At 36.8% G+C, this 26,226-nt stretch overlaps 2 protein-coding genes across 16 annotated transcripts in view; one reads left to right on the forward strand and one right to left on the reverse strand.

Annotated features, from left to right (window-relative positions):
* Positions 1-11,922, reverse strand: part of SLF1 (SMC5-SMC6 complex localization factor 1) — a 37,063-nt gene extending 25,141 nt beyond the window's left edge. The window contains exons 1-7 of one of the 9 annotated variants that reach the window (XM_030258229.4): positions 11,555-11,922; positions 10,697-10,810; positions 10,469-10,544; positions 6,508-6,751; positions 5,191-5,208; positions 4,354-4,516; positions 1,338-1,469 (exon numbers count right to left, since the gene is read on the reverse strand). In XM_030258229.4, coding sequence (XP_030114089.1) covers positions 1,338-1,469; positions 4,354-4,516; positions 5,191-5,208; positions 6,508-6,751; positions 10,469-10,544; positions 10,697-10,810 — 747 coding nt within the window. In that variant the 5' untranslated portion in view covers positions 11,555-11,922. Of the gene's footprint in view, positions 1-1,337; positions 1,470-4,353; positions 4,517-5,190; positions 5,209-6,507; positions 6,768-10,468; positions 10,814-11,302; positions 11,430-11,554 lie in introns of those variants that run through there. The other 8 variants (XM_012577432.5, XM_032744312.3, XM_012577434.5 and 5 more) reach the window with 8 other exon arrangements.
* KIAA0825 (KIAA0825 ortholog) overlaps positions 11,378-26,226 on the forward strand; it is a 234,162-nt gene continuing 219,313 nt past the window's right edge. For 5 of the 7 annotated variants that reach the window (XM_072921922.1, XM_012577417.5, XM_072921925.1 and 2 more), the window contains exon 1: positions 11,379-11,514. The gene's annotated coding sequence lies outside the window, so the exon portion shown is untranslated. Of the gene's footprint in view, positions 11,515-26,226 lie in introns of all 7 variants that reach the window. The other 2 variants (XM_072921924.1, XM_072921928.1) reach the window with 2 other exon arrangements.

A 26,226-nucleotide genomic window follows, 5' to 3' on the forward strand; every position in this document is an offset into this window, starting at 1 on the left:
ACCAGTCAACATATTCAATAAATAGTGCATGAAACTTTCCAAATTACAACTTCTGTTAAAGGTAGTTCAAGCATAACCTAGCATTTAGATTTACCTATTTAGATGGTTAAATTATGAAATAGGGGACTAATGACTTAAAAAAATGAAATCTAGCCAAATTTTCCTTCCCATTTTCCCCTGCTATTGTCTGTTTGTTGTTATGTGGCTGCTCTGTAAGGACAGTATGCCTAGATTAAATAACAAAAAGTTTTCAGGTTTTCTGTGGCAAAATGCCAACTTTGGATTCCTCTTGTATGCAAAAATATGGTCATAGGTGTGAAAATGTATTACTGTTATAGCCATATTCAGTTATTGTGTAGTATGACAATGCTACTAAAACATGTTACTAAAATATCCTTAGGAGACACTGTCTTTGAAGGGTTAATTCCTCTGCTACATAATAGTCTGAACCAGAGCATTTGCTGTATGTAAAATACATGAAAAGTTAAGAACAAATGTATTTTTGAAATGTCTGGGGAGTATAGCCTTGATAAAATGTCACTGATAAAATATGTAGCATTTGATGGTGCACAGATTTAACCAGCATGAGTCTTCTGTTTGTAATCTTGTGTTTAAACACTGTGTGTACCTTGAGGACTTAAAATTTTTAATTCTTCCACTACTAAGAACTTACAGTGCTTCATGTAAACAAGTTCCTACCAAGATACTTAGACGCCATCATCTGTATCACTGTAACTTACAGAGATAATATATCCTAACTCAAGGTTCAGCTGCTTTCTCTTGACTTGAAATAGTGCTGTTAACTACTAAGGTAGCAATTTTATCAGGATTAGATCTGTGACAAGAGAAAACCAAAGGCGTGCATTAGCTCTACCTACTTACCTTTCTACTTTTGACTTGTAATAAAAAACATTAATGTGAGTCAACAAAACACTGGCTCTACAATGATTGTTTTGAAAAATGTTTTAGCATAAGTTAGCTAGATAACAGGAAAATCACAGAAAGACTTTAATTCAAAGATATCTTGTTGAACAATGTTTGCTACTATTTACCTCATCTATTACATCAAGGCTTCAAGCAGTAGACCGTGTCTTCTACATACCCATGCCAATGAATTGCGATCACTAATTTTTATTTTAACTAATGGTACATGTAGTAAATACGGGATTACTAAATATTGCAGGTTAAAAGGCCTAAAGGTATGTCAAGTATCTACTTTAGTACCTCAATACTATAATGAAAGAGAGAGGTTTTTAATATAATTCATGCAACATAAAAATATAAAATTGTATGTATATAAAATATATCATGCTAACAAAGTATTAACTGTTACTTACCACAGTAAAATACATATGTTTTATAATAACATTTTTCATTTCAGCAAGTTTCATTGTAGACGTGACTTGATCCATTTCTTGTGCAGCCAGGACATCGTTCATCTGTGTATCTTCGGGATTTTGTATTTCATTCTGCAGAGAAAAAAAATAATACTTTGTTTCAAAGCTAATGGTCTAACCAATTTTTATGTGCTAGGTCTTTCTAGATATTGTATTGCAAACTGTATGTGCCTGTGTATTGTTTATATAATTGTGTTAGGGTCTACATCATGCATCAGATAAAGAGCTGCTGGTTTGGAAACAAACCACTGCTGTTGTACAAAGTTACAGCACAGCAATTATCAAGGCAAGCTTCCCTATATTTGTTTTTTCTGACTTTAGGTTAAGTAGCAATCTCTGTGGCTGAAACAAGGACTATTACTTCATAACAGATTCTCTCTCAGAACTTTTCAAAAACGATAACCAGAGCTCACACATTTTCAACTAGTCAAAAATGTAGACATAAAGATTTTATAAGGCATTTCTTATTCAATTTATATATTTATTTCATATAGACCACTACAATGAAATCTTTTCAGTTCTTGTCTATAACCATGAAAAAAATAGTAATTTAAAATTTAATAGGTTTTACTGTCTTATTTTTTCTTTAAGTCCACCTATTATTTTCAGCTAGTTCTTCAGCATAGGAAATAGGAAGCATTTCTCAAATTGGTTTCCATAACACCACAAAATAATTTTTGCTTGAAAAAAACAACTATACGAAATATTTTAAATTTACTCAATAGATTGAGAACATACATTTCAGTAAGAGTTTCAATGCATGCTTTTCATCAAAGATACACAAGTCAAGAATAAAACACCATGTTTGTTTAAGGTAAATAAACAGGTATCCACAAAACCAGACTCCTCCTGCAGTGTCATGAGTTAAGAATCATCAGATAGATACAGATGAAGTATTCCTTGGCCATTTCTTATTGTGACCAGGTGTGGAAGGCTTGGTGTAACTTGCCTAACAATTCAAACACTTCAATCTGATGGGTGAACCAAGTCTGCGACGTAACAGTAGAGAAAAAACACAGTAGTGCATGAAATGACAAGGTGCAAGAAGTTTATACTTCCATGTTTTCAAGAAAGAGTTTCAAAAGTTACATGTCTCATCCTATTTTCAGATTTTTCCCTTAAGTGTATTGTTCAGAACAAACATATTTGGCACGTGCATAATGTATCTCTAAACAAATACCGGGAACAAAAATTTCTTGCACATTTCAAAAGAGAGTGAAGTATTTTTGGTAACGAGACTCAAGTTCTATATAGCTTTTGATGAGCCATGGATAATTAACTCTGATGCATTAACTAATCTTTACTTCTTATGGCCCTTTATGGAAGTTAGTTTCAATGTCCTCACCAAAACACTTAGATTCAAACAATTTATAGTACAATTTTGGCAAAAAATTACAAACTCCTGCATGCATCTAACAAAGCTTTTAGAGTCAATGTTTAAATATGAGACTAGCTTCCTAAAAAAAAATCATCCATGTGTTTTAATATCCTGAACCAATAAATTTGATGCCATATAGCATCATGTAACCAATGACAATCCCACACAGTAGTGAAACAGTAGACTTACAAGGTTGAGATAATAAGAACAGATACTGAAATACAAACATGAAGTAAAGACGTAGTTAAAAAAAAATCACACCAAAAATACTCTGAACATCAGTGGAGTTTCAGCTGCCCTGAAAAGAATATAATGCTATTTTGCTAAATCCATCATCTAGACATAGGTATGGATATTTAGCGGAGGAATGAGATTTATATTTGCTAGAAGTAGCAGTCAGATAGCACGACTATAAATTTGTGAAGTTGGAACAATCTAATGAATAATACGCAAGTACTTCTGGGATAAAAAGAGCTTGTCCATAACATTCTTTGATAAAGTTTAATGTATCTGGAAAGTGCTGTGATTTGATTGCCTATATTTTACTCTTTTCCTTTAAGAGACTAGGAGCTTTGGCAGTTTCCTGAGTTCTTTGGATTCACTTAAATAGAAAGCTAATGTTCTCTTGGTCTCTGAGGTGAGTTCCTTTAATGAAATCTAAGCAAAAAAAGATATATGCAAATTAATGGACTTGTTAAGATGGAAAGTTGTTATCTCACCTGGGGGGAATTCAAGGTGCATAGCAAAAAACACATGATTTTGATAGAGATCAATAAAAGTTAACATAACCATAAAATTTTTACATTAATCTATCTGTGAAAATTTCCATCTTATCTGGAAGGTTTAAATGAGACTAACTTCCCTGAACAAGTTTCATTAAGAGAGTAAGCAGTAGGGTAAGAGCCCACATTGATGTTTTATTCAGGATATAAACATTGAGACCTTCCAATATTCTCACCCTTCTGTAATACCTTTACTACAGAGAGAGCTAAGTGCTTTGATCAGAAGAGACCAAAGGATTTACAAATGGTAACAGAGTTTTAGCTCGTACTTGCTTACAAGGGTAGTAGGTTCAATTAGCAGTTGATTAAAGTCACGCCAGAGTCTGAGAAATAAATGAATATTCTGAAGCCTTCTAGTAGCTCCAGATCAAAATACGAATGGTGCATCTGGTAAGCAAACAAGTATGGAACATGGGGGATCCTTCTTAAGGGAAACAGTAAAACAAAATTCTGGTTCTAGTGAATTCTGCACTTGCCCAGGACCACATCCAGATGGCATCTGGAGACTTTATTGCCCCTTCAGACAACCTGACAACAGTGTTTCATCAATCTCACAGCAAGAAAACCCAACTGGTTCCTGACTTTCCATTTGTACTCATTTTCTTGTAACTGGGCACCTGCCTTTCTATTATGCATCCTCCTTTCAGATATTTATATATATTCATGAGCCTTCCTATCTTTTCGATACATGGTCCCAGAATCAGAAAGTTGTCTTAACTTTAATCAAATCACAAAACACTCTGGCTGATTATATTCCCCTCCATTATTTATAGCAATTAATAAATAGTTTACTCACTTGAAAAAGGTAATGTCCTATATATTTCAAACTGTAGTGTCGAGCTTCAGAGAGATGCTTTTTATTTTGTAAAGGAGAAATTTTACCACCGATGAATACATGAGTTATATCGTGCTCCACATTTTCAGATGAACATATGGTTGCCTTTCCAGCTTTAAGAACTCTAAATAAACATATTTAGAAAGATGTATTTACTATATTATATTAACACTGCCTAAAGCTACAAAAATACAAGCATGCAAGCGCAACTGAATAAGGCTTCTAGATGTATGGCACAGCACAAACTTCATTAGAAAGATAAAAGGGCACTTGAAAGTCTTCGGAAAATGAAAGAAACTACTTAACAAAACATTATTCTCTTCAAAATTTAACACTAGTTATTGGAATCAATGTACACCTCCAATATGTCTGATAAAAAGTTTCATCTGTGTACCTTTCTAAGTATGGTAGCAGCTATAATTTATTGCATTATCTATCCCAAAATAATATTTTTGTTAAGTTTTCCTATAAATTAGGCAGTTAACCAAAAATGGCACACTGCTTTTCTGAAATATAGTATAATGTTTTCATAACAAAAATATACATTTGCAGCATTAGTGCTGTCCAGTATGATATACAGAAGAGATTTGCTTGTCTTTGGGGCACCATTACGCATAATAGTTTCCCCAGGGAGAATTTTCAGACCTGTACAGCTGCAAGTGCTCCCATCTTTTAGAAAAAATGTCAGACAAAAGAAAAGGTGGGAAAATAAGATCTAATGATATTCTGGATATAGGTTTTATTTTTCATTATCCAGATATATAAAAAGAAAATGGTGCTGGTCTTACACACACTTACCCATCCAACAGCAAGGCACTAAAGGCAGGAAGAGCATAGAAAGGGGATAAAAGGCACAATGTTGTTAAATATTAGAAAAAACCCCAGACTTTCCCCAAAGCAATAGCACGCTTTATGACTGAAACCAGTAGCTGCTGAAGACAAAAAATGTCTACCTGTCAGGGTTTTATGACTGACTAAAAACTGAGTACATGGGAAAAAGTCTGTAAAAAAACATCTTCCACCAAACTTGTTCATCCATCTTACTGATGTTGCTCCTGTTAGAGGTTATTTCTATTGCAAAAAATAGCAACAGACAGCAGTGTGCAAGACATCATTTCAACAGTGTTATCATGAATATCTACATAAGCAGTTCTTACAGAAAAAGAAGCAGCATTTTTCACAAGTGTAGCAGGACATAGTAAATTCTCCCACTCAGCCAAAAAATAGCATACTTAAAATACTTTCAGTTAGCAAAATCAGAAGATAACAATTCCAATTACCCCTCACTTTATGTCTTTATGAAATACAGACATGCATTCTGTGATATAGCATAAAGCCCTGTACTATGATCCAATAAACTGCAGTTCTCTTCTTGACTGTAGATCTGTGGCACACTCAGACCTGAGCAGTCCTAACCGGGATCTCAATAGAAAGCCGGACAGTATCTGAATGAATGGAAAGCTCTTAAACTGTCAGGAGATGCTCCTTTTACTGTACCAGATGCAAACAAGACTTAAATATGCACTAAGTTCAATTCAGGTATAGAATTTAAAGTAATGAATCCAAATGTGTAGGAAGAGTATGGAAAAGAAACATGTTCTCAGCATTCTTGCACTTTGGTTTTACTTACCTTTCTTTTTTTCCTTCTTTCCTTTTCTGCTTCTGTATACTCCCTTTCTAACCTACCTGTATTTATAATATATTAGAGTCATGTGTTTTAGAACAAATTACATCTTCAGAACTAGAAGAATGTATTACATAAATGTGACACAGACTCATCAGGTCAGTAGCATTGTGGCCCAGATCCATGAAACATAGTCAGGTCACCTAGTCAAGTGAAATAAAGTATACAGTTCTAGCTACTATTTGAATCTAATGCCCACACAAAATAAAAACTGTAAATCTGTGTATCTTGCCTCATGAAGTTTCTGTTAGCAGCTTACCTGATAAAAACATATGCATGTTATTTTAAACACTATACTAAAAGAAGGCAAGAAAAGCAGTGATGTTACAGATTTAAAGTCATTATAAAGGTACAGAAATATATTAATGAAAATAATTGTTTGAATAGCTGGAGGTTGTTATGGACCAAATTAACTGTGATGGAACTCCTACCTTCTAATACATGCCATTCGTTTATCACCTCTCTTAACAAGGAGGACAACTTTCCATCTGTGGAAGGCCCCTGGAGCACTAGAGTTTGTCAGTTCTTCACGCCATCTTTTAGGTGCAGATTGCATTTGAGGTGAATAATGGGTGTCTCTTTCAATTTCATATCCCCATTCGTACGTTGTTTCATCAAGCCATCTGCCACTTTCAGCACTATTAATTATGTACTCCTTAGTTAGTACCCACTTCCCTAAAAAGAAAATGAACTGTCAACCACAAAAGATTTTTTGTGGAGACAAATGGCAATCAACTGAAGAACTAATATAAAATTAACTTAAACTTTCTTGTCAAATAAAAGATGAAATTATAAGTACCATTTAAAAAACTTCTTCCTATTACAAGAGTCTTCCACTTCACATTTAAAAATTTCACAATGCCACTGAAAATGATCGCTTTGTTTTCTTTTAATGATTAAGTACCTTTTTACCCTTCCTAGATAAAATACTTGTCTATGTCCTCAAAAATATCAAATACATTTTTTCAACATCACAAATTTTGTTCTTAGGACTTCCACAGAACCTTGGTAAGGCCTTTATTTTTAATACCATTTGACACTTCTACAAATGTACTAAAATGAAGAAATATTTTACTACCTATGATTTTAAAGAAGGACTAGACATTTAACATGTAAGCTTTTTCTCTTATATATTCTTAATATTACTTGCACTGCTAATGTAGTGACTATCAATATTTGGGGGGCACAGTTTTAGACTTTTTTCTTTCCCCTTTCTTCTTTTCACATCCTTTTCTCTCATCCCTTGGCTCCACCTCCTCCACCTCTCCTCTTTCATCTTCCACATCTATGCTTTTGATATAGTATGTAATGATCTTCCCTGTCTCTCTCTCTTCTTACAGGTTCAGGTCAAGAGCAGTGGTTAGTACCCCGCTCCTGTATTGAAATACTTCCTACAGAAGACACTGTAAGAGAACTTGAATTGTGTGAACCTAATTGGTTTCACAGAACAGCAGGGTTGACTGACAAAATGTCTCAGTGCAGGAGCGCAGATGGCACTTCTACAAAACCAAGCACAGGTACCAGTCGATTTATGACTGGAAAAGGTATGCTGCGCATGACCTGGATGTTAAAACGACTTTCACATGAAGTTTCCATCCCAAAACTTGTCAGCTAGGAAGTACATGACAAGTGGAATCCTTGATAGTATTTCTGATGAACTCTATGGAGTTCTAAATGTGTTTAAACATGATCTCTTAACTACCTGGAAAACAACAAATTAGGAATGAATACACTGTCTCTGCCATGGTGAGTAAGAGCAATGACTATGCAAAATTAGCACCTCTGGATTAAGAAGAGGTAAGATGGTACTGGGGAAGATTTGTATGTATTGAAGCATGACAGAGTTTTGCTTCACCATGAGGACACTACATGCACCATTTCCACTCTGTTAAAAGAACATCTTCAAATTTTAGACTCCAAATGTCAGAAAACATTAACTCAAGGGTTTAAAATTGCTAAAATGAAGCACTGTGCCAGAAACCTAGACGCATTTTAATATTTTTCCCCTCTTGGAAACTTTTGTCTATTTCATTTTTGGTAAGATTGTAATCAGAATTTTATTTAAGTACAAAGAAAAATACACAGATACATACATACATATATTATGTATATGTGGAAATCAAAGAATTTACATATAACTTTAAAACCAAATGTATGTTTAGTAATTTGTCTATCATCTCTAAGATTATCCATCCTAACAACTGCTTTAACACTTTAGAGTAATATGATATAGGGAAAATAAGTATCATGCTTAAAAATGGTATTGTGATATCTTATAACTACAAGATACTCAAACTGCATCACAGAATTCTGATAGGTCATCAGTCTATAAAGAAGTCTTAAAATACAGAATTTTCATTCTAAAAGCATTTTAGTTGCTAATGTATGGGATTTCACCATCAGACCCTAGTTAAAGAGGAAAGACCAGAAGCTTGTGTCAGAATGGCAACAGCCTGGAATTTTCTCTTGCTGCATACAGAAACTTACAGTGACCTTGTCGTGGTTTGACAGGGAAAAAGAATTTTTCTCGGAAGGAAGAGGTCAATCTAGATATTGACCAATTGAAGGTGGACATGCCTCTGAGAACACAGAGGGGTTAAAAGCAGAATTCCCAGGAGAACTCGCTCTCTTTGGTTCAGGTCAGCGCACAGTGTAGCCTCTCCCCTGCCCCGGTGATGAGCTGGGTTGGGGAGGGGAAAGCCATGTGGCCTTTGGAGGTAGGCCCAAGGGTGGAGGGACTGGAACCGGGGGTCTCTCTCTCTCTCTCTCTCTCTCTCTCTCTCTTTCTCTCTCTCTCTCTCTCTCTCTCTCTCTCTCTCTCTCTCTCTCTCGAAAGAGAGAGAGAGAGAGAGAGAGAGAGAGAGAGAGAGAGAGAGAGAGAGAGAGAGAAAGACACAGCGGCAGTTTATCAGCAGTTCACCGTGGGGAAGGAGAAGAGCGGGGGGGGCCGCAAGGTGCCCAGCCGGGCTGTGGGAGCTGGAGCCTGGGCAGCGAGCCATCTCTGGGACTTGGGACTTTTAACCCTTCCTGAGCAATGAAAGCTTTTTAACCCTTCCTGAGCAATGAAAGCTTTGTGAAATTTTTCTCCTCCTCGGTTTGAAAGAGAGGAAGAGAGACAGCTTAGACCCTGGGATGGTAGAAGGAGAAATTCTAGGTGGGAGGAGATGATGGAGTGGCTTTTGGCTGGACTTTTTCTTGGTAGCCACAGACTAAACCGGTCTTCTTCTCCAAGAGAGACTGTATTTTAGGAGGATGCTGGTGAGCCAAAGAGACCTGCTTCAGCTGGGAAAAGACAGAAGTGGACCGAATAGAGAAAAGTTAAGGAGGTTTGTGGTGGTGCCCCCTGTCTTCGCAGAGGAAGAAGAGAAGAAGATCTCTGTTCTTGGACCCTCGGCCCCAGGGGAAAATAGGGGGGACTGTGGTCCCAAAAATGAAAAACTGAACTGTTCTTTTTTCCCCTCTTGGCAGGGCATCCTTGAAAGGAAAAATCCTAAAAGCAGTCTGTCCATCCATGCATTGGTAGTGAGAGCACTGTGCATGGAAAGGAGAGGGCCACCATGGCAAACTTTTTTCTCCGGGCGGTGCCATGTGGTGACATGGAAATACAGGATGTGGCAGCTGTGTTTCTTGGGGGGCCTGTGGCACAGGAGAGGCTCCTCTCTCCCTGCAGATGGACTGGGTGTTGATTATCTGGAGGGTGGAAACCTGATTGGGGTCCAGATTGTGTCTCACTGTGGTTGGTTGGAGTTGGGTGGTGGGAGGAGGAATGCTTTGGAAGGTTTGCATTTTCAATTTTGTGTGTGTGGTTTTTTTTTTCCTTTCTTTTTCCTTTTCTAGTAGTATAGTACTAGTAGCTTAATAAAGGTTTTTTTTTTTTCCCTTGTTATTAAGCTTGGGCCTGCTTTGCTCTTGATTGCATTTCACAGCATTCAATTGAGAGGCTGCATGTTCATGGGGGCACTGGCATTGTGCCGGTGTCAAACCATGACAGACCTTTACCAGTGAATGTTTCATGTGAATTTGTCATCAAAAATCCATGCTGACTACAGGTGTTCCTGCTCCCTCTACCCTTTCTTAAGCATCCAAATAATTTGAGCATGACTTCATTATCTAATGTATAACAAAGTGTTCGGTTTGGGAACAGATGCAGATCCAACAAAGGGAAATAGTAGGAATATCATTTAGGAGAAAAAAATCAGAACAAAAAAGAGGACTTCATCATAACTTCAACATAATACTGTATTAAAAATCAAGGTTAATGGAACAAGAAGAATGAAGCTTTGTAACACAGTTCAATCACAAAATGAAAACAGATAAATAAAACCCTTTTAAGGGTCATTTCTAGACTTATGCTGTGATGCTACGAAATTAAACAGCAAATCTTTTACTCACCAGCAGCGCAGGCAGCTAAGACTTTTTCACTCTTGCACAGCTTTTTTGCTACAAGATGTGTACAATTTCTGTATTTCTAACAAAACAAAACAACACACTTGTATCACTGGAAACATTTAAATTCTTTGTCTATTTATACATAACTAACCTATTGCACAGTTCTTTCTTCTAAGACTTGCATCTTATTTCCAGCTCTAATTCTCTTTGCTGTATTGTAATGAACAATACCTTACTCTCTACAAAAACACAGTTCAGCTTGAACAGGCATTTGAGTAGTGCCTTCTTCTCTTGATTTTTAAATCCAGTGATTTGTATTATCCTTTTCTGGGTGCAACTTGCCATCTGCTGAAAGAAGAATGAAAAGGAAACATTAACACACAAAGTACACACCATGGGAAGTTGCTTGCAAGGCCTGACTAGTATTTGCTACTTTTTTTCCAATAAAATAGGAAAACATACCAAAAGGAATGAATACTAGTACACCACATTCTAAGCTCTCACTGCTTGTCACAGCAAAGACACCTAAAAGGCGATACCGGAGTAGCCTGAGACTCCCAAACTGCAACACGCAGCGGGCCGAGCCCCCCAGGTCTGGCATCAGGGCTCTCTCTACACGCAAATGCGCGGTGGCTCAGCCCTTCGAAGCCCTGCTCCGCTGCCGCGGAGGCTCCCTGCTCCGCTCCCTGCAAGCTCCCCTCGCCCCGCGGGGGAAGGATCCCCGCCGCCCCCGCCACAGGGACATGCCACCGGGTGCGGCGGGCTGGCGGCGGTCCCGGGCAGCAGGTGTCGAGCGAGGGCCCCTGGCTGCGGTGAGAGCCCCCAGCGTTCACGTACGGAGACCGCGGGAGTGGGCGCTGTGCTAACGCCGGTTCGGTTCGGTTCGGTTCGCTCCGGCCCGCTGCCCGCCAGGCGCCGCAGCCCGGCGAGTTCCCGCCTTCCCCCGCCCCGCCCCCGGATGTGGCGGAGCGGCCGTTCCGGGACGTTGTAACTGACGCTCCGCGGTCGCCGGGGCCGCCGGCGCCGAGCCGCGGGGGGATCCCGGCCGGGTAAGTGGCCCCGCTGGGGCTGCCCCTCCCCTCAGCTCACCGTACGGCCGGGCTCTGGCGCCGAGCGGGACCGGGCTGGAATCCGCTACGGCCGCCCGCGGAGCAGCGGCGCTCCCCGCGGCCGCCTTCTCTCCCGTGCAAGGCGCTGCGCAGTCCCCGAGCTCCCGGGGGTCCGAGGCGCTGGTGGGCGCTGCCAGCTGCAGCGGGAAGGCGACGCCGAAAACCGTGTGAGGCGGTCCCGGCGGTGCGGCAGTCCGGGCCCGTGCGCTGCCGGAGCGGGAAGGGGCGGTCCTGCGCCGGACGGGGAGGAGGGAGTCTCCTCAGGGCGCTGGAGGCGGGGGCAGGCTGGGGGCGGGCGGCGAAACGCGCTGTGCTCTCTCGGAATCTAGAAATCGCCGCGTCTGCTGCTCGGCGGAACTAAAATTGTGGAAGGCGGTCTAGCAGGGGGGTGTGTCGGTCTGTATGCGAGCCGAAGTGGAACAGGAACCTCTGGAACAGGCTGGCTGTAAGAATCGGGAAAGGAACGAGGGATTTCGGACCCTCAGAACCAGTTTCTCAGTATCTCGGAGAAACTTTTCAAGGTTTCAAAGCCACATAATGCATGGCCCTCGTAGGGCAGGTGACAAGGTAGTGCTACAGCCAGATAATCAAGCCGCGTATTTTTGGGAAGGGCTTTCTGCCCTGTTGATGAAGGGAAGGCATTCTTGCCACTCTGATCAAGTTGGTACAACGTTTTTGTTACGATAGTCAAGGCTTGATTTTTTTCCGGTTACAAAGCAATATGAAGATATCAAAATAATATTCATCTTGTACCTCTGCTGCTGTTCATGAAACTTTTTTCGGCGTCCCACTCTTTATTTTGGTTCCTTCTGTATCTGAGAGATGACTTTTGACTATTTCTCTCTCATGTGATGCACTGAACAGATACTGCACAAGAAATCGGTTGATGCTTCCTGGAAAAAAGAAGTAGCTCTGTAGAACACTTTTATTGGGTTTTTCTATACTTTGAGAGTAGAATGCATGCATACAAGAAAAAAGATTAAAAACAATTGCTTGAAATACCTCTGTAGAGAACTGAATTGTGGTCAAGTCACCCTGTACTCATTGAGGTATTTCAGATATTCTTTCATATTTAAGACCTGTAAATTGAGATATGCACAACAAAATTCACAAGTTCTGAGTTTTTGTCACTGCAGCTTAGATCAATAGAAGCAATGCTTTGAGCTCACCACTGCTATAAAACAGGTATCCCTCAAAAACCAAAACCACATAGGTGCAGACATCTAAAGTTTGACAGCAGGTTGGACGCATGGTTTAAATCTGAGTTTCTCAGAATACCAAAACAGAAAAAGTGTTCTTCCAGGGCACAGATGACTCTTGTCTTGCTGTTTAAAAAGTATTCTGGTACCCTTAATGCTTACAGAGGCTTTTCCTATCTCTTGTTTCCTTAACATTGCTGTTATATTTTTATATGTAAATATGTAACCATCAACAATCATTGTCACTACTCTTTTTGCAAAAATGACAGTGAAAAAAATCTTAAATAGTTATAATTAATATTCAGACTTCAGTTATTGGTTGCATGCATTTTGTATTTTGTACCTGTTGCATCTTTATACTTTTACTATTGATTTGTCAGGACTGTAAAGGTCTTGATTTTAATACTTGTAAACTTTTACTTTATTTTAAACAGTTTAAATCTTATTAACTAGGACTGGCTACTATTCATTACATAACTGATAACTAACAGCAGTTTTACCTCACAGGACTCTTAACAGGCTGGAGAAGTCTTCAGCATATGATACTGTAAACTAACTCCTAGTGAACAAAACTGTGAAGCTCTGTCAGGGGAGATTTAGGTTAGGTTCAGGTTCTTCAACCAGAGAATGCTTGTGCACTGGAACAGGCTTCTGAGGGAAGTGGTCACAGCCTCATGTCTGCCAGAGTTCAACAAGTGTTTGGATAACGCTCTCAGGCATGTGGTGTGACTCTTGGTGTGTCACGTGCAGGCCCAGGAGTTTTACTTCGATGATGCTTGTGGTCCCTTCTAACTCAGGATATTCTTGATTCAATCATTCATAATTACTTGATGACCATTTCTTACGTTTAAGAGTTAATTTTTTTTTCCTGTGTCCCTGGCACATAAAATAGTGTGGAATCAAAGTAACTGATCTCAAACATGTCACATGTATTTTTTCTTTGAAATACATTGTTGCCAAAATGTAGCTCTAAGAAATTAAGTTTTTTAACCATTATTTCAGTGATGACTACTAAGTTTGGAATTCACCCACCCCTGATTCTATTATTTGGTTCATTAAGAGTCTAAAATATTTTCTTCCTTTCCATCCTTGTTGTGATCTCATTATGGTAGCTAAGTGTCTCTTATGTCTCATAGGCCTCATAGCGAGCAGGCTTTTTAACTGATATATTTTTAAGTCCCTCTAGTTTCCTTTAAATGTATTTTTCAAATATACAATTCAGTTTCTCGGTATTATAAATTGTGTTTTAACAGTTTGTCTCTGAGATATCTTTTTAGATAGTATCTACTTTTACATATTTTCTTCTACTGTACCTGTGACATGTTCTATAAAATTTAGGAAGTGATTTTCCATACTACATACATGGTATTTGACTTGTACAACTTCTAATTACATTTTAAGGATGATCAAGAATGGCTGTACAGCTGTCATGTCCAGTTCATTAAGAAGCCAAGATAAGGAAAATAAATATTCCTTTTCTCCTATCACAGAAAGATTTTATTTACAGTGTATCAGGTGTCCATCTCTTTCATAACTCTTTTATTAAATTTGTCACCTAGAGAGAAGAAAAAAGAGTTTTCATTTCATACATTGTTCTGGCCTTCTACCTTATACTTTTTATTTCCTTTATCTTCTATGCATATTTCTATTACTACCATGTCTTCTGCCTTGAAATGTCACCTCTTACGTTTCCCAGTAATAGCTATTTTACTTCACACAGTTATCTTTCTTCAGGCCTTATTGTTGCTGCTGCTTTCTGTGTTATCACTGTTCATCCTTGTCTGTAAATCTCAGTCTGTTTCTCAAAGCCTCTGCCACTTTGTCCTTAACTCTGCAAGTTAGGGTTTCTTTTTTGTTGTTTGATCATGTGTGCTATTTGTCCCTCATAAGGCTTTTGACTTCCTTTGTGTGAATTCCTTATGTAATTACTTGCACATTTTGAAAGTGAAAAAGTCCATGCAAATGCATCTTTCCATTGTGAAGTATAATCTGACAGATTTGTTATTACTGGAATATATTTTGTAGTATGTGCTTAAAATACTTGCCATCATGCAATCAAGATTATCAGTTGACTGTTTAAGGAAAACTATTCATTGGAGTTTTTTCCTTCTGTCTAAACATAATATGTATACTTTTTTAATGAAACTCGCAATGCAATAGGCAAGCATTTAGTAATCACAGCTTTATAAAAAAAAACAATCATGAAACTACACTGAAAAACCAGTCATAAAATGTAAAGCAGTAGTATGAAGTGTCTCCATACTGCCTTCGTGTGGATAAAAATCTAACTTTCTGCCTCTTAAAGTCCATTTTTTCTGCAGTATGAAACACTGTCTCTGGCTTTTTGAAATCAAAGGAATTTAAATATTCTTCTGTAGTAATAAGGGATTACAAGGATTAGAAATAATAAATATAAATCCACAGAAGATACAGGAGCTTCTTAATAGTAATCATCTTTCTATAAACATACCTGTAGTTTCTCTCATGAGCTAATGAATACAGGAAAGGCAGAACAAGCATTGTGAAAGTTCCTGCTTTTCTTCAAGCTGTACTGATTATATAACTCTCTGTTATCATAACTAAATGCTTACTTTTAAAAACATTTTCATGTTCTTCTCAGGACATATCTTTTGTGTTTCTTTCATGTAACCATTTTTATTCCAAAGAACATTTATTTTTTTAACTATTGTAAGCTCACCCTGTTTTCTCATATCCTTTCATTCATCTGCCTTTCTGCCAGCTCACTTTCTGAATGTATGTCAGTGAATCAATGTTGATGGACAAACATAGAGAGCACAGAATAGTGTTCAATAGCTTGTTCTGTAACTCTTCTGTATGTGAGTTTATTCGTTCACCCAGTAATGAATTAGTGAACTGTATTTTTTTAGCATACTTTCAGTTTCTCATGACTTGGACTAAGGTTTTGCTTGTTTGTTTCTTTTAAAATATAGGTCTGAAATGCATTTATTTTGCATTTAATATTTAACTTTCCTACCACATAAAATCCAAGTTTCTTTTCATTGGCTGACATGAGTTAATCTATCACTGCTTCTTAGACCTTCTTAATCATATTATTGCTCTTCTGCCCTGTCCTAAATGTGCTGTATACCTGCCTTGAATACTTAAGTGACCTCATTTCCCTGGTGATCTTGTAATAATATTTTTTCCTACATGGGAGATCCATTCTGACGTGATCAGCAATTTTTCATTCATCAAAGTCCTTCCACCTTCTCTTTTTCTGTTTGTTTTTTTTTTTTTTGAGAATGCCCATAAGCTGATTGACATTGTGTTTGCGGATTATTTGGGTTTCAGGCTGTAAAATGCATTTTTTTTTGTCTTTTGTTCTTCTCTAAGTAACTGCATTTAAGATGGTAAATGTAGGTAATGCTAGAAGATATTGTAAATTTTGCTAATAATTGAATGTTAAGTTCAATCTGTATATACTATGAATATTCCAGAATGGTTTATTCTCTGCAATAACACATCTCTCCCCTGTTTTATTTCTGACTAGGCAACTGCCAACAGCATGACAAGAATGCAGATAAATATGAGCCCTGGTTGCAGGCATTAGAAAATCAAGTTAGACATGATATAGTCAGTGGGGTAATGTGTTACTTGTACACTTTCTACCTTCTCTGCAGCTCACTGTACTTGAGGTCAGTATAGAGGGAAAAGGTAGAGATGATTGTGGATGGAAGGACAAGAATGCTGAAAAGAAGTTAGGAGAAAGTATGGCATTAATTATTATAGGGTAGATAATGAAGGTGCAACAAGAGCAAGAAAGATTCAACGTTGAGGGTCCCGGAGCTGGATGCAGTGTTCCAGGAAGTGTCTCACCAAGGCCGAGTAGAAGTTTGAGCAGAGTAGTACTAGTAGAAGTTTGAACAGAGGACCATAGAGGTTATTTGTAAATGTTTATTTGTCCCTTAAGGGGGGAAACCTGTTATCAGCAGATCTTGCAAATCTTGCTTGCCCATCTGCAGGTAACTCTTCCCATGTTTTGGTGGTGCAAAGCTTCAGCTTAGATGACTGGTCCATATACATGTAACGACAGTATGGCAGGAGAAGGAACAAAGTGGAAAAAGAGCAGGATGAGGATTAATGCAGACACTAAGTAGAAAAAATTTGTGTAGCATATTGGACATACATGTCATTAATCTTCTGAGGTAAATAGTAAATGCTGACTAATGTGGCAAATGTGACCTGACAAAAAACAATCAGGTTTTTGTGTGCGGCTCCCCTGCCCCCACCTCCAACACACACATACAACTCCTCCTGTTTGATTGTCTCTGATAGATAATTTCATTTGTCCTAAGATAAAATGATGTGGTGGGAATCGTTCTAAGGTAAGAACAGGCAGGAATTGCAGGAGGGACTGTCTGGATGGTTGCATCATTGAGATGGGAGATGCATCATTGAGATGGGAGAGCTCTGATCATTTTGATTGATTTTGATGCATCTTGGCCTGCAAAAGGGTATAAAATGTTGCCACAGACTGGGCAAACTCGTCTCCTGAGCTTGCAGGCAGCTTCTGAGTGAAACACCTCCCTCTTCTATCTAGCAGGGATGCCTGCAGGGTATTTCCAGCCCAAAGACAGGGGGGACTAATTTTGGGAGGTTTGAGTAAAAAATGCAGTAAGATCTAGCCACATACATAGGTTGTTGCTTTGTAACTGTTCATTCTGTAAAGCAAGACTATAAACCTGCATGTTTCTAGCCAAGCCTCTGGTATTACAACCTTTAGACCCACTTATATTATATACTGGATTGACAAATTTAGATACTGTATTAGCATTAATTCTAATCATAATAATCCGCGTAATCACTGTCATATTTCTCATGCCCGACCGAGTCTTCTCTCTGCTACATTGCTACAAGTGGCGTAGTTGGCAGGATGACTTAATCAGGCATATTGAACAGAGCATTTGCACACCTGTAGGAGGAAATTTGTGTATTCAAGCATAGAGAACTAGAAATGGACAGTATGTTGTCTCTAAAAGAACTTTTACACTAAATTAGTCTGGTTTGAGAGATGCTTCCAGATCCTGATTTGCTGCAATTCTGGGAGGCATAAAACAGGCCTCAGTGAATTATCTGTGGAAGTGTTTCCGTATTTAAGTTACTTTCCAAATTAAGACATCCACCTCTTAAATTTTCACGGTAAGTTTTATGTTGGAATAATTTTGTCTCTGCAGGAGATAGTAGAATTAACCTGAGGCACTTAATCTAGTTGAAAAGGTATATGTGTAAATGTTTCTGTCTAAAAATATACAGAATGGTGTAATCTGCTGTTCATGGGCTTTTCTTGAACAAGGCTGCACTCTTTGCTAATCCAGGTAATTAATTAGAAAATACTTGTATAAGGTACTGATATATTGAGGAATGATTATGTATTCTATGAAGAAAATTCTGTGGGTAATTTTTTTTTCAGTGAATAAATTTAGGTCTCTTTATAAAAAATTTAAAGGAAAAATGTGTAACAAGAATCCTTGATTAAGAAACTTTGATTTTTTTTAGTTTTTAGTTTCTGTATATATAATGTCATTCAGAATTTCTTTGAATATGTTATTAGTGGAATTAAATCATAAGTATATTTAGTACATTTAGTCCTCAAAAGCATTGTTTTTCATTTTATTGTTTAGATATTCAGTGAAGTTCCTGCACTGTGGTTTTAAAAGACCTCAGTGACAGGACTTAATTCTTTCTGATCTGAAGATAAGAATTTAAATGTTCTCACAGGAAACAATATTCTGAGATGGAATTTGATCAGGTTTTGACTAGTTACGTGTTTTTGCTTTTGGAAGGTGGCTCTGATGGGCTGTGCTTCAAACACCAGTTCTGCTTCATTTATGGACCTTATTGTAGCCTTTAGTTCCTGTACCAATTCCGATACTTACCTAACACTCCAAGTAATAGAGTTAGCAGCTCTTCCTTTTATAACTATATACGTCATATAGCCGTCAGCTCTGTGATGTACCTAATCTTCTCTCTTGCAGAATTCAATATCAAATCCAAGTTCTCTCAATAGCAATGCAAAATGCTTCCAGAGTGTTATTCTGTTGTACTAGATAATCTCTACTTCTCTTAATTTTAAAATTTTATGTTTGATAAGGCTTACACATTGTTGCTTAATTTTATTCCTCTTTAGTTAATGTGGGTGAAATAATCAGCTTACAATTTCAATGTTAGCAAATAAGCTTCTTATTTAACTTGACCAAACATGTTGAAGATACTGAACTTTAAGGCAAAAACATTCCTGGTCTGAAAAGGGAACGCTGACAAAGTCATTCAGAAGAAAAAAGAGGAATAATTTATGAAAGGAACTGTAGCTAATGATGCCATCCGGATGCTTTAAAGTGCTTCTACCTCAACTTTAATGAATTAGATTTGTCAACAGCATATGTTTTATGCACTACTTCTAATGAACTGGCATACCAGCACTATAGTGTACTTTGAGGTTTATGCCATCAAAGCTTTTTGCTGTCATAAAGTAGACCTTTTTAAATAATAGATACTAAAAACTACATTTAAATAACATTAAGGTTGTGACACAAACACCAGATGACAAACTTCAGGCAATTCAAAGTTAGGGCTGACAGCTTGTCATTACCTTGCATTGTCATTTTTCAAAAAAAAAAAAGAAGCACCCTTGCATGATTTAAGGATTGAATGTCAGACTAACTTTAAATTTCTTGGCTTTTGTGGGCTGGAGTTAGAACCTTTTAAATTTTGTTTTGTTTTGGGTTTTGTTGGGCTTTTTTTTGTTTTGTTTTGGTTTGGTTTCTTTGCATATCGTCTGCTTTCAGAAAAATAATAAAAGCAGTGGAAACAGTATAGGCTTTGCCATCTTTGTTTTTAATATAAAACACAAATGTAAGAGTATTGGTCAAAGAATGCTATCCTGTTGTCAAAATGACATGCTTTTCTTTCAAAACTTCTTTTGCTTATGTCTTTGCTGATTTTTCTATGGAGCTTACAAGTTACATGAACTTTAGTCCTTAAGTACTTTAACTAAAACCCCATAAAGTATTGATAATTCCTAATTATCTTTAATTATTTATTAATTCTTTTCCACATAAAGAATCACTCCATTTTATTGAACACTACTGCCTAAACCAAGAACATACAGAAACCTTATTATAAGATTTTTAATTACTTAAAATATGTGAAACAAAAGCAGGTAAACGGGAGTTTCTGTTATTTTTTACATATGCTTTCCCATTTTGTTGCTGTTAAATGTAATAGAACTTTCTGTTCAGGTAGTTTAGCATGAGTTGCTATTAGTATGTAATGGTACAAAAACCAAATTTGAATAAAAAGTTGTGATTATTCCAAGAACAACTGATTTAGAGAGCCAAGTAATCTAGTAGTACAGATAAGTGGATTTTTTGAAATCAGAATAGTAGTCTCTACAATATTTTAAATTCTTAAGAATGGGTACATGTAAGTTATGGTAGGTAATGTAAATATAGGGAATTGTTGCCACATTAAATTACAGGCTTGTACTGAGCATTAATCCAGTTATAAATAAGAAACCCAGCCCAGTTCCATAAACTGGCCCCGTGGCTGACTGACAGGTGCTTCAATCAATATCATCTTTCGTAAGGTGCAAGTGTATCCCGGGTTCAAGGTCTAGGGGTATAAAGTATGAACCAATGGGCTGTTTAGACCAAATTTGAATTTCCTGTAAAAATAAGCTCTGAACAATAAAGCACAGTGTTTGCTGATGTTCAGCCAAGGTTTGTTGGGTGTGCTGTCTCACATGTCTAACCACAACGTGACCGGGAATAGTGAGGAATACAACCTTCTTTGTGCTAATACTGTAATAAGCTCATCCCTGGTGCCCACTGTGCTAGAGGAAAAAAAATGGAAAAATCATTCTGGTCTGCCTTGATAGGAAAAATCAAATTATTTGTTAAATACCCTTGCTCGATATACACTTGCAAAGCTATTGACTTTTGTTTAATTTATTTGGAACAAACTTAAAATTTCTGAGTAATGTTTAGCTCCAAAGATTAGCATAAGGGTGTTGTATATCACTTATTACCAGCTTACCTAGGAAACATGTCATTTCAATAAATGTTACCCCACTTTTCTACCTTCGAATACTTTCTTCCTTATTCAGACTATGTGCCATTAATTAGTTTTCTCATTGGATATTTTGGGTTTTCTGGTAATGTCCTTCAAACTGCTTCATGGTAGTGTAGCAGTGAAGAGAGTCTTGGTTTGAGACCACTTGCTGGTGGCTAGGTCACAACAAGCATAATTTATCTTACAAGTTAAAGGAGTCAAATTAAATCTCTGGTTCACTATTATATAACTATTATATAAAAATAGATTTGATGACAACTCATGCCTCTAAAGGATATTCTGCTACAGTTATTAATTTATTATTATTTAGTTATTACAGGTTTAGGCAATTAAAAAAGATAGAGAGTAAATCCTAAAAATGTGATTGTATTATAAATTTCCTCCTTGACTCTTACATGGCTTATTTATTTTAAGTTGTAAAATTCTTTGAAATTAATGCAAGGAAAATAAATTTGCTAAAATGTTAATTTGACCTTCAAAATTTTTTTTTACTCCTTTAGTTTGTGATGGTCTCTGGTCTTTCTATAAAACTGAAATGTAGTCTTCCTTAAAAAAAAAAAAAAAAAAAAAAAAAAAAAAAAAACCACCAAAAAAAAACCCAAACAAAAATTGATTTTTAGTTTTCAGTGGAGTTTTTGTTACTATGTAATAGGCAAGTCATGTACATTGTTTACACTGTAGTTCCACTTCTTGTCCAGTTGCACAAGTCATTTAAGTATTGTAATTATGTAAGAAATAATACAGTGCATGGTGTTGAATTACAAGATATTTATGAACACTTGCCCTCTTAATCATGAAACCAAAGGCTAAGTGGTTTTGGCACTAATTAATCTAATATAAATTTTATAGTAGATTTTTTAAGATGGGGAAAGAAGCCCTTTCTGCATCACAAATCAGCTGATTGTCTTTCCTTTTTGCACAGTATTTTATGACCTGGTCTGGCTCCAAATAATTATTTATTTTTCCCAATGTGAATGTATTTAGTAATGATTAATTCTCTCCCTTTTTGTGCTTTTGCCTCTATCATATCTTGAAATAATATTCTTTCCCAGAAGAAATGGCTGAATGTGTTAGAACTGTCTCTGAGTATTCTTGAACCATGTGGCATTTCCATGGCATATGTAGTAACAGTATAAAGGTAAATGAACTCCACCATGAATACAGTATGTTTCTTTCGTGAGCTGGCAGCTTTGAGACTCTTTGTTGCTCTATGATATGAAGCTTCAGGCTGGAGCTTAAAGGTATTGTTTACAATGTCTTTGACAAAGGAGGAAGTTCCTTTAACTGTAACTATTCCTTTATTTTTCTTTCATTCTTCTTCAACAGGAATGAAAAAATATTGAGGATAAATATTCTTGAAAATTGCCACTTAGTTATGTGTCCTTTTGCTTTTGTAGCATCATAGTTGAGAGGATTTGTATTTCCTGCAACAAAATAAAATGTAAGATCATATAATGTTATGAAGTTATCAAGTAGCAAATCTGAATTGAAATACGGAGAGGGTGTTCTGGGAAGATAAAGGCTACCACTGAGAAACTAGGTGGAAAAATGATTTATGTGTGGCTTGTGAATTAGCGAGAAGGCTCTGCCTTAAGATTTTTTTAAGAAAAACAGAAGGCAAGCAGGAAGATATCGGGCCAGGAATATGAGTGAGTCTTCATGTAGAGCCAGCCCAAACTTTTGACAGAGCACTATGAGGCTTCTGTATTAGTAGAAACCATAATTCTATCGCTGTGGAACTTTAAACACCATCTATGCATATGTCTTTGCATTTTGTTGTGATTTTACAGATTCATCAAAGGTGGGCTTTTATTTTTTTTGGTAGATACTGACTAGTTGTCAAATTTTAAAATGGCTTTGATTAGACTTAAGTTCATGCATGGGACAATCATCTGAGGTATTTGAACAAATACTTCACGTAAGTCTTCTGATGGGAAGCATCTTGTTTATTGTGTTTTCTTTTTTCATAGCTAGTAGCATTTCAAAACCTGATTACAACTTTCAGCTAAAAGACTGAAAGCAGTAGACTTTCAGATAATTAGAGACTGATGGGTCTATGTGAAAAAATATTTTGTATTAAAATGTATTATGCTTTGATTAGTCACATAATTTAAAACAAAATGCTAATTATACAATACTGTATATCTCTGCCTTATCAGAGAAATCAGTTAGTTTTAAATTGATACAGATGAAACAGAGTGTTTGAGGAGAAACCAACAGAGTGGAAAATGGTTGCAGATGACATCCTTCTGCAGAATTTCTTTTCCTTGAACATATTTTCCATTGTCAAATGGTAACCTTTTTAGACTGTTGCTAGTGTCTTTGAATGTAAATTTGTCCTCCTTGAAATTCTGATTTACACTACATAATATATTTATGGAAATTGAATTATTTATTTACATGGAACAGCCATTTGGTCAATCTTCAAAATGTAAAATGATCTTGAAACATCCTATGAGATCTACTAAATTGAAATTGTTTGTATAATCTTTTTATTAACTCAGCTGATGACATGTGATTATTATTTCTTGAATTTTTTTCTCCTCAAAACTGGATTTTTTAAACACAATTACAGTTGTTGGTTTGCTAATCCTGTGAGTCAATCTCTGCTGAACAAGATGTTTATCTGAAACCCTTGGTAGCTTCAGTGAAAATTAAAAAGCATGCTTTTCTACAGAGATTGTCAAGAGTGAAAATAATATTTGTCCAGTCGGACAGCTTGCTTTTGTAGTCACTAAATGAAATTTGAGATTCTGTCTCTTCCTTGAAAGCTTCTGTGTCAAGAAGGTAATTTGGACTGTTTGTGGTTTGACAGGGATTATTAAAATCAGATGAAGTGAAGGGAAGGAAGTGTGAGAAAGCAAAATTGACAGTGACACACTCTATTATTTGCAGCTTGGATCATGATGACTATGTTGATATGATAGATTCTAAATGTTAGTTTCACTGTGGAGATATATTAACCAGCAAACACAGTAAAATGCTGTAAAATGCTGTTACAGATTATTTTTCTCTTTTAAGAGAACATCATCCGACATTTATTTTCACTGGGAGGTTTAGGAGGAGAAGTGTAGCAGAAAATGAAAGATTAGAGGGGGAAACAGAAGCGAAAAGGGAGTGATTCAGAAAGAACTTAAGTTTTTCCTTTGTGATTTGATTTATCTTTTTTTTTTTTTTTTTTTTGAGTTTCTACAGCTTGCTAGTATACTTCAGAGGGAATAAAACTGAGAATTAAGAATTGGTGGAATGGGCCATGAAATTTCTTTTTGTATTGTCTTGAATTTGGTAGGATTTTTTTTGCATAAATAGTTTTGCTTAAAGTGAGCTCAAATTTCAGATTGCAATTTCACATCAATTTTTCATGACTTGCATCTTGTATGCTATTCTTAAATGGTGATATTTTCTGCCACTTTGAGATAAATAATTAAAAAACTTAAATTATTGCAATATTCATATAGCTGAATTTTTAATTGCTGAAGATACATTAACTACCAACTATATGCATCTTTTGGTGTCTAGTGGATATACAATGTATTATTTAATCTTAATTCTTTCTTAATCTCTTGGTTGTATACGTAAACTTTCAATTTTTGAATAACTAGTTAGTGCAGAAGTAAGACATCTGATAAGTTAAGTTTGAAGAGTGTTGTCATTTCCATTTGGTTTGCTTTTCTTTCTGGTTTGGGAACTTGCATTTTGGGACTTTTTGGCATAGAGTCTTACAATTTTATAGGAAAATAGGTAATTCAAAAGAAAATAGGTGACACATGAAAGCCTTTGCTATTATTTAGCATGGCCATGCCTTCATATCTTTCAAACAATGTCATGCAACATTTGAACAGTTAAGCCATGCCAGTATGTCATCTTCACCTATCTCACAGTAGAGAGCAGCATATTAGCATCCAGAGTGATTCATCTGGCAGAACAGAAAGGGTAAGGAAGAAGAATGACTGGCTGAGGGAAAAGAGGTTGCACAGAGTTGTTTGCAGACTTGCAAAATAAGAACTGTCATGAGAAGAGATGGTGGTGCTGAAAACACAGTTGGGACACTGCTAAAGAAGATGCTCAGGTAACTCAGAACCCAATGTAAAAGGAAAGTTCCAGACCCTGATGTGGGCTGGATGGGGAAATGTGAAACACAGACAGCTGCACTAAAATAAAAAAAAAAAAAAGTATGTAAAAGACAGTCTTACAGTGAAGTAAATGTCATCTACATATCTTTACATTTACTCTGTATCCATGTCATCACAGAGTAACCCACCTATATGACCTAGAAAAGCCAGTTGACATAATCTTTTTGGACTTCAGCAAAGCTTTTGATACTGCCTCTCAGAGTATCATTTTGGACAAAATGTTTGGCTTGTAGCTGATTACTATATTATGCAAGGGCTGATGAGTCAGACACAAAGGGTTATGGTGAATGGGGCGACATTAGGATAGTGTTCAGTCAAAAGTGGGGTTCCATGGGGCTCCATCCTCAGCCCAGTTCTCTTCAACGTATTCATTAACAACACGGATGCAGAACTTGAAAGTAAGTCTAGAGATTATGCTACATTGGGAGGCACTGTTGTCTCCCTTGATGGCAGAGGTGTCCCTACAGGGAGACCTCAACAGGTTAGAGAGATGGTCAGTCAGCAACTATGTGAAGTTTAACAAGGTCAGGTACTGGATTCTGCACCTGTGATGGGGCAGCCCTGGATATGTGCATGGACCAGGGAGTGAGAGGCTGGAAATCAATGCTATGGAAAGGGATCAGGGGTTGTGGTCAATGGAAAGTGGAATATGAATCAGTAATGTGCCTTGACAGGCAGAAGGGCAAACCAGGCCCAGCATCACCAGGTGGTCAAGAGAGGTGATTGTCCTGCTCTGCTCTGCACTTGATTGCACTTTAAAAAAAATTAAGGGCATTGTACTAAATAACCATTTTCAGTAGTTTTAAAACATCTTGATAGGATGTCAAAGTGAAATAAATTTCTACATTTCATTTATGATAAGTGAAATTAACTTGAGTAAAAAGTACATGAAGCAACAGGATTTTGTATTTAATAATTGTTGGTGTTCTGTAATTATTTTTATATCACAGAGGATCTTTATCTTATTATTTATCTTATGACTCCTATATCTGTCAGAAGGTTTTTGAGAAAATAGTAATTTTGAACTGAGATTTTTTTTTAGATGTTGAGTAGCTCTTAAAACTAATATCCAAAGAAATCTGTTATCTGTTAGTAAATTATGTTCAGCTGCAGTAGCATGAATAACATCAGATTCACTAGTTACATCTTTTTTACAAGTTAAACAAGAAAGAGTTAGAGTTATTTTCTGACAGATATTCTGGTGTCCATTATAATGATGCAAGCATGAG

Source organism: Taeniopygia guttata, chromosome Z, assembly GCF_048771995.1.
Source record: "Taeniopygia guttata chromosome Z, bTaeGut7.mat, whole genome shotgun sequence".
NCBI lineage: Eukaryota > Metazoa > Chordata > Aves > Passeriformes > Estrildidae > Taeniopygia > Taeniopygia guttata.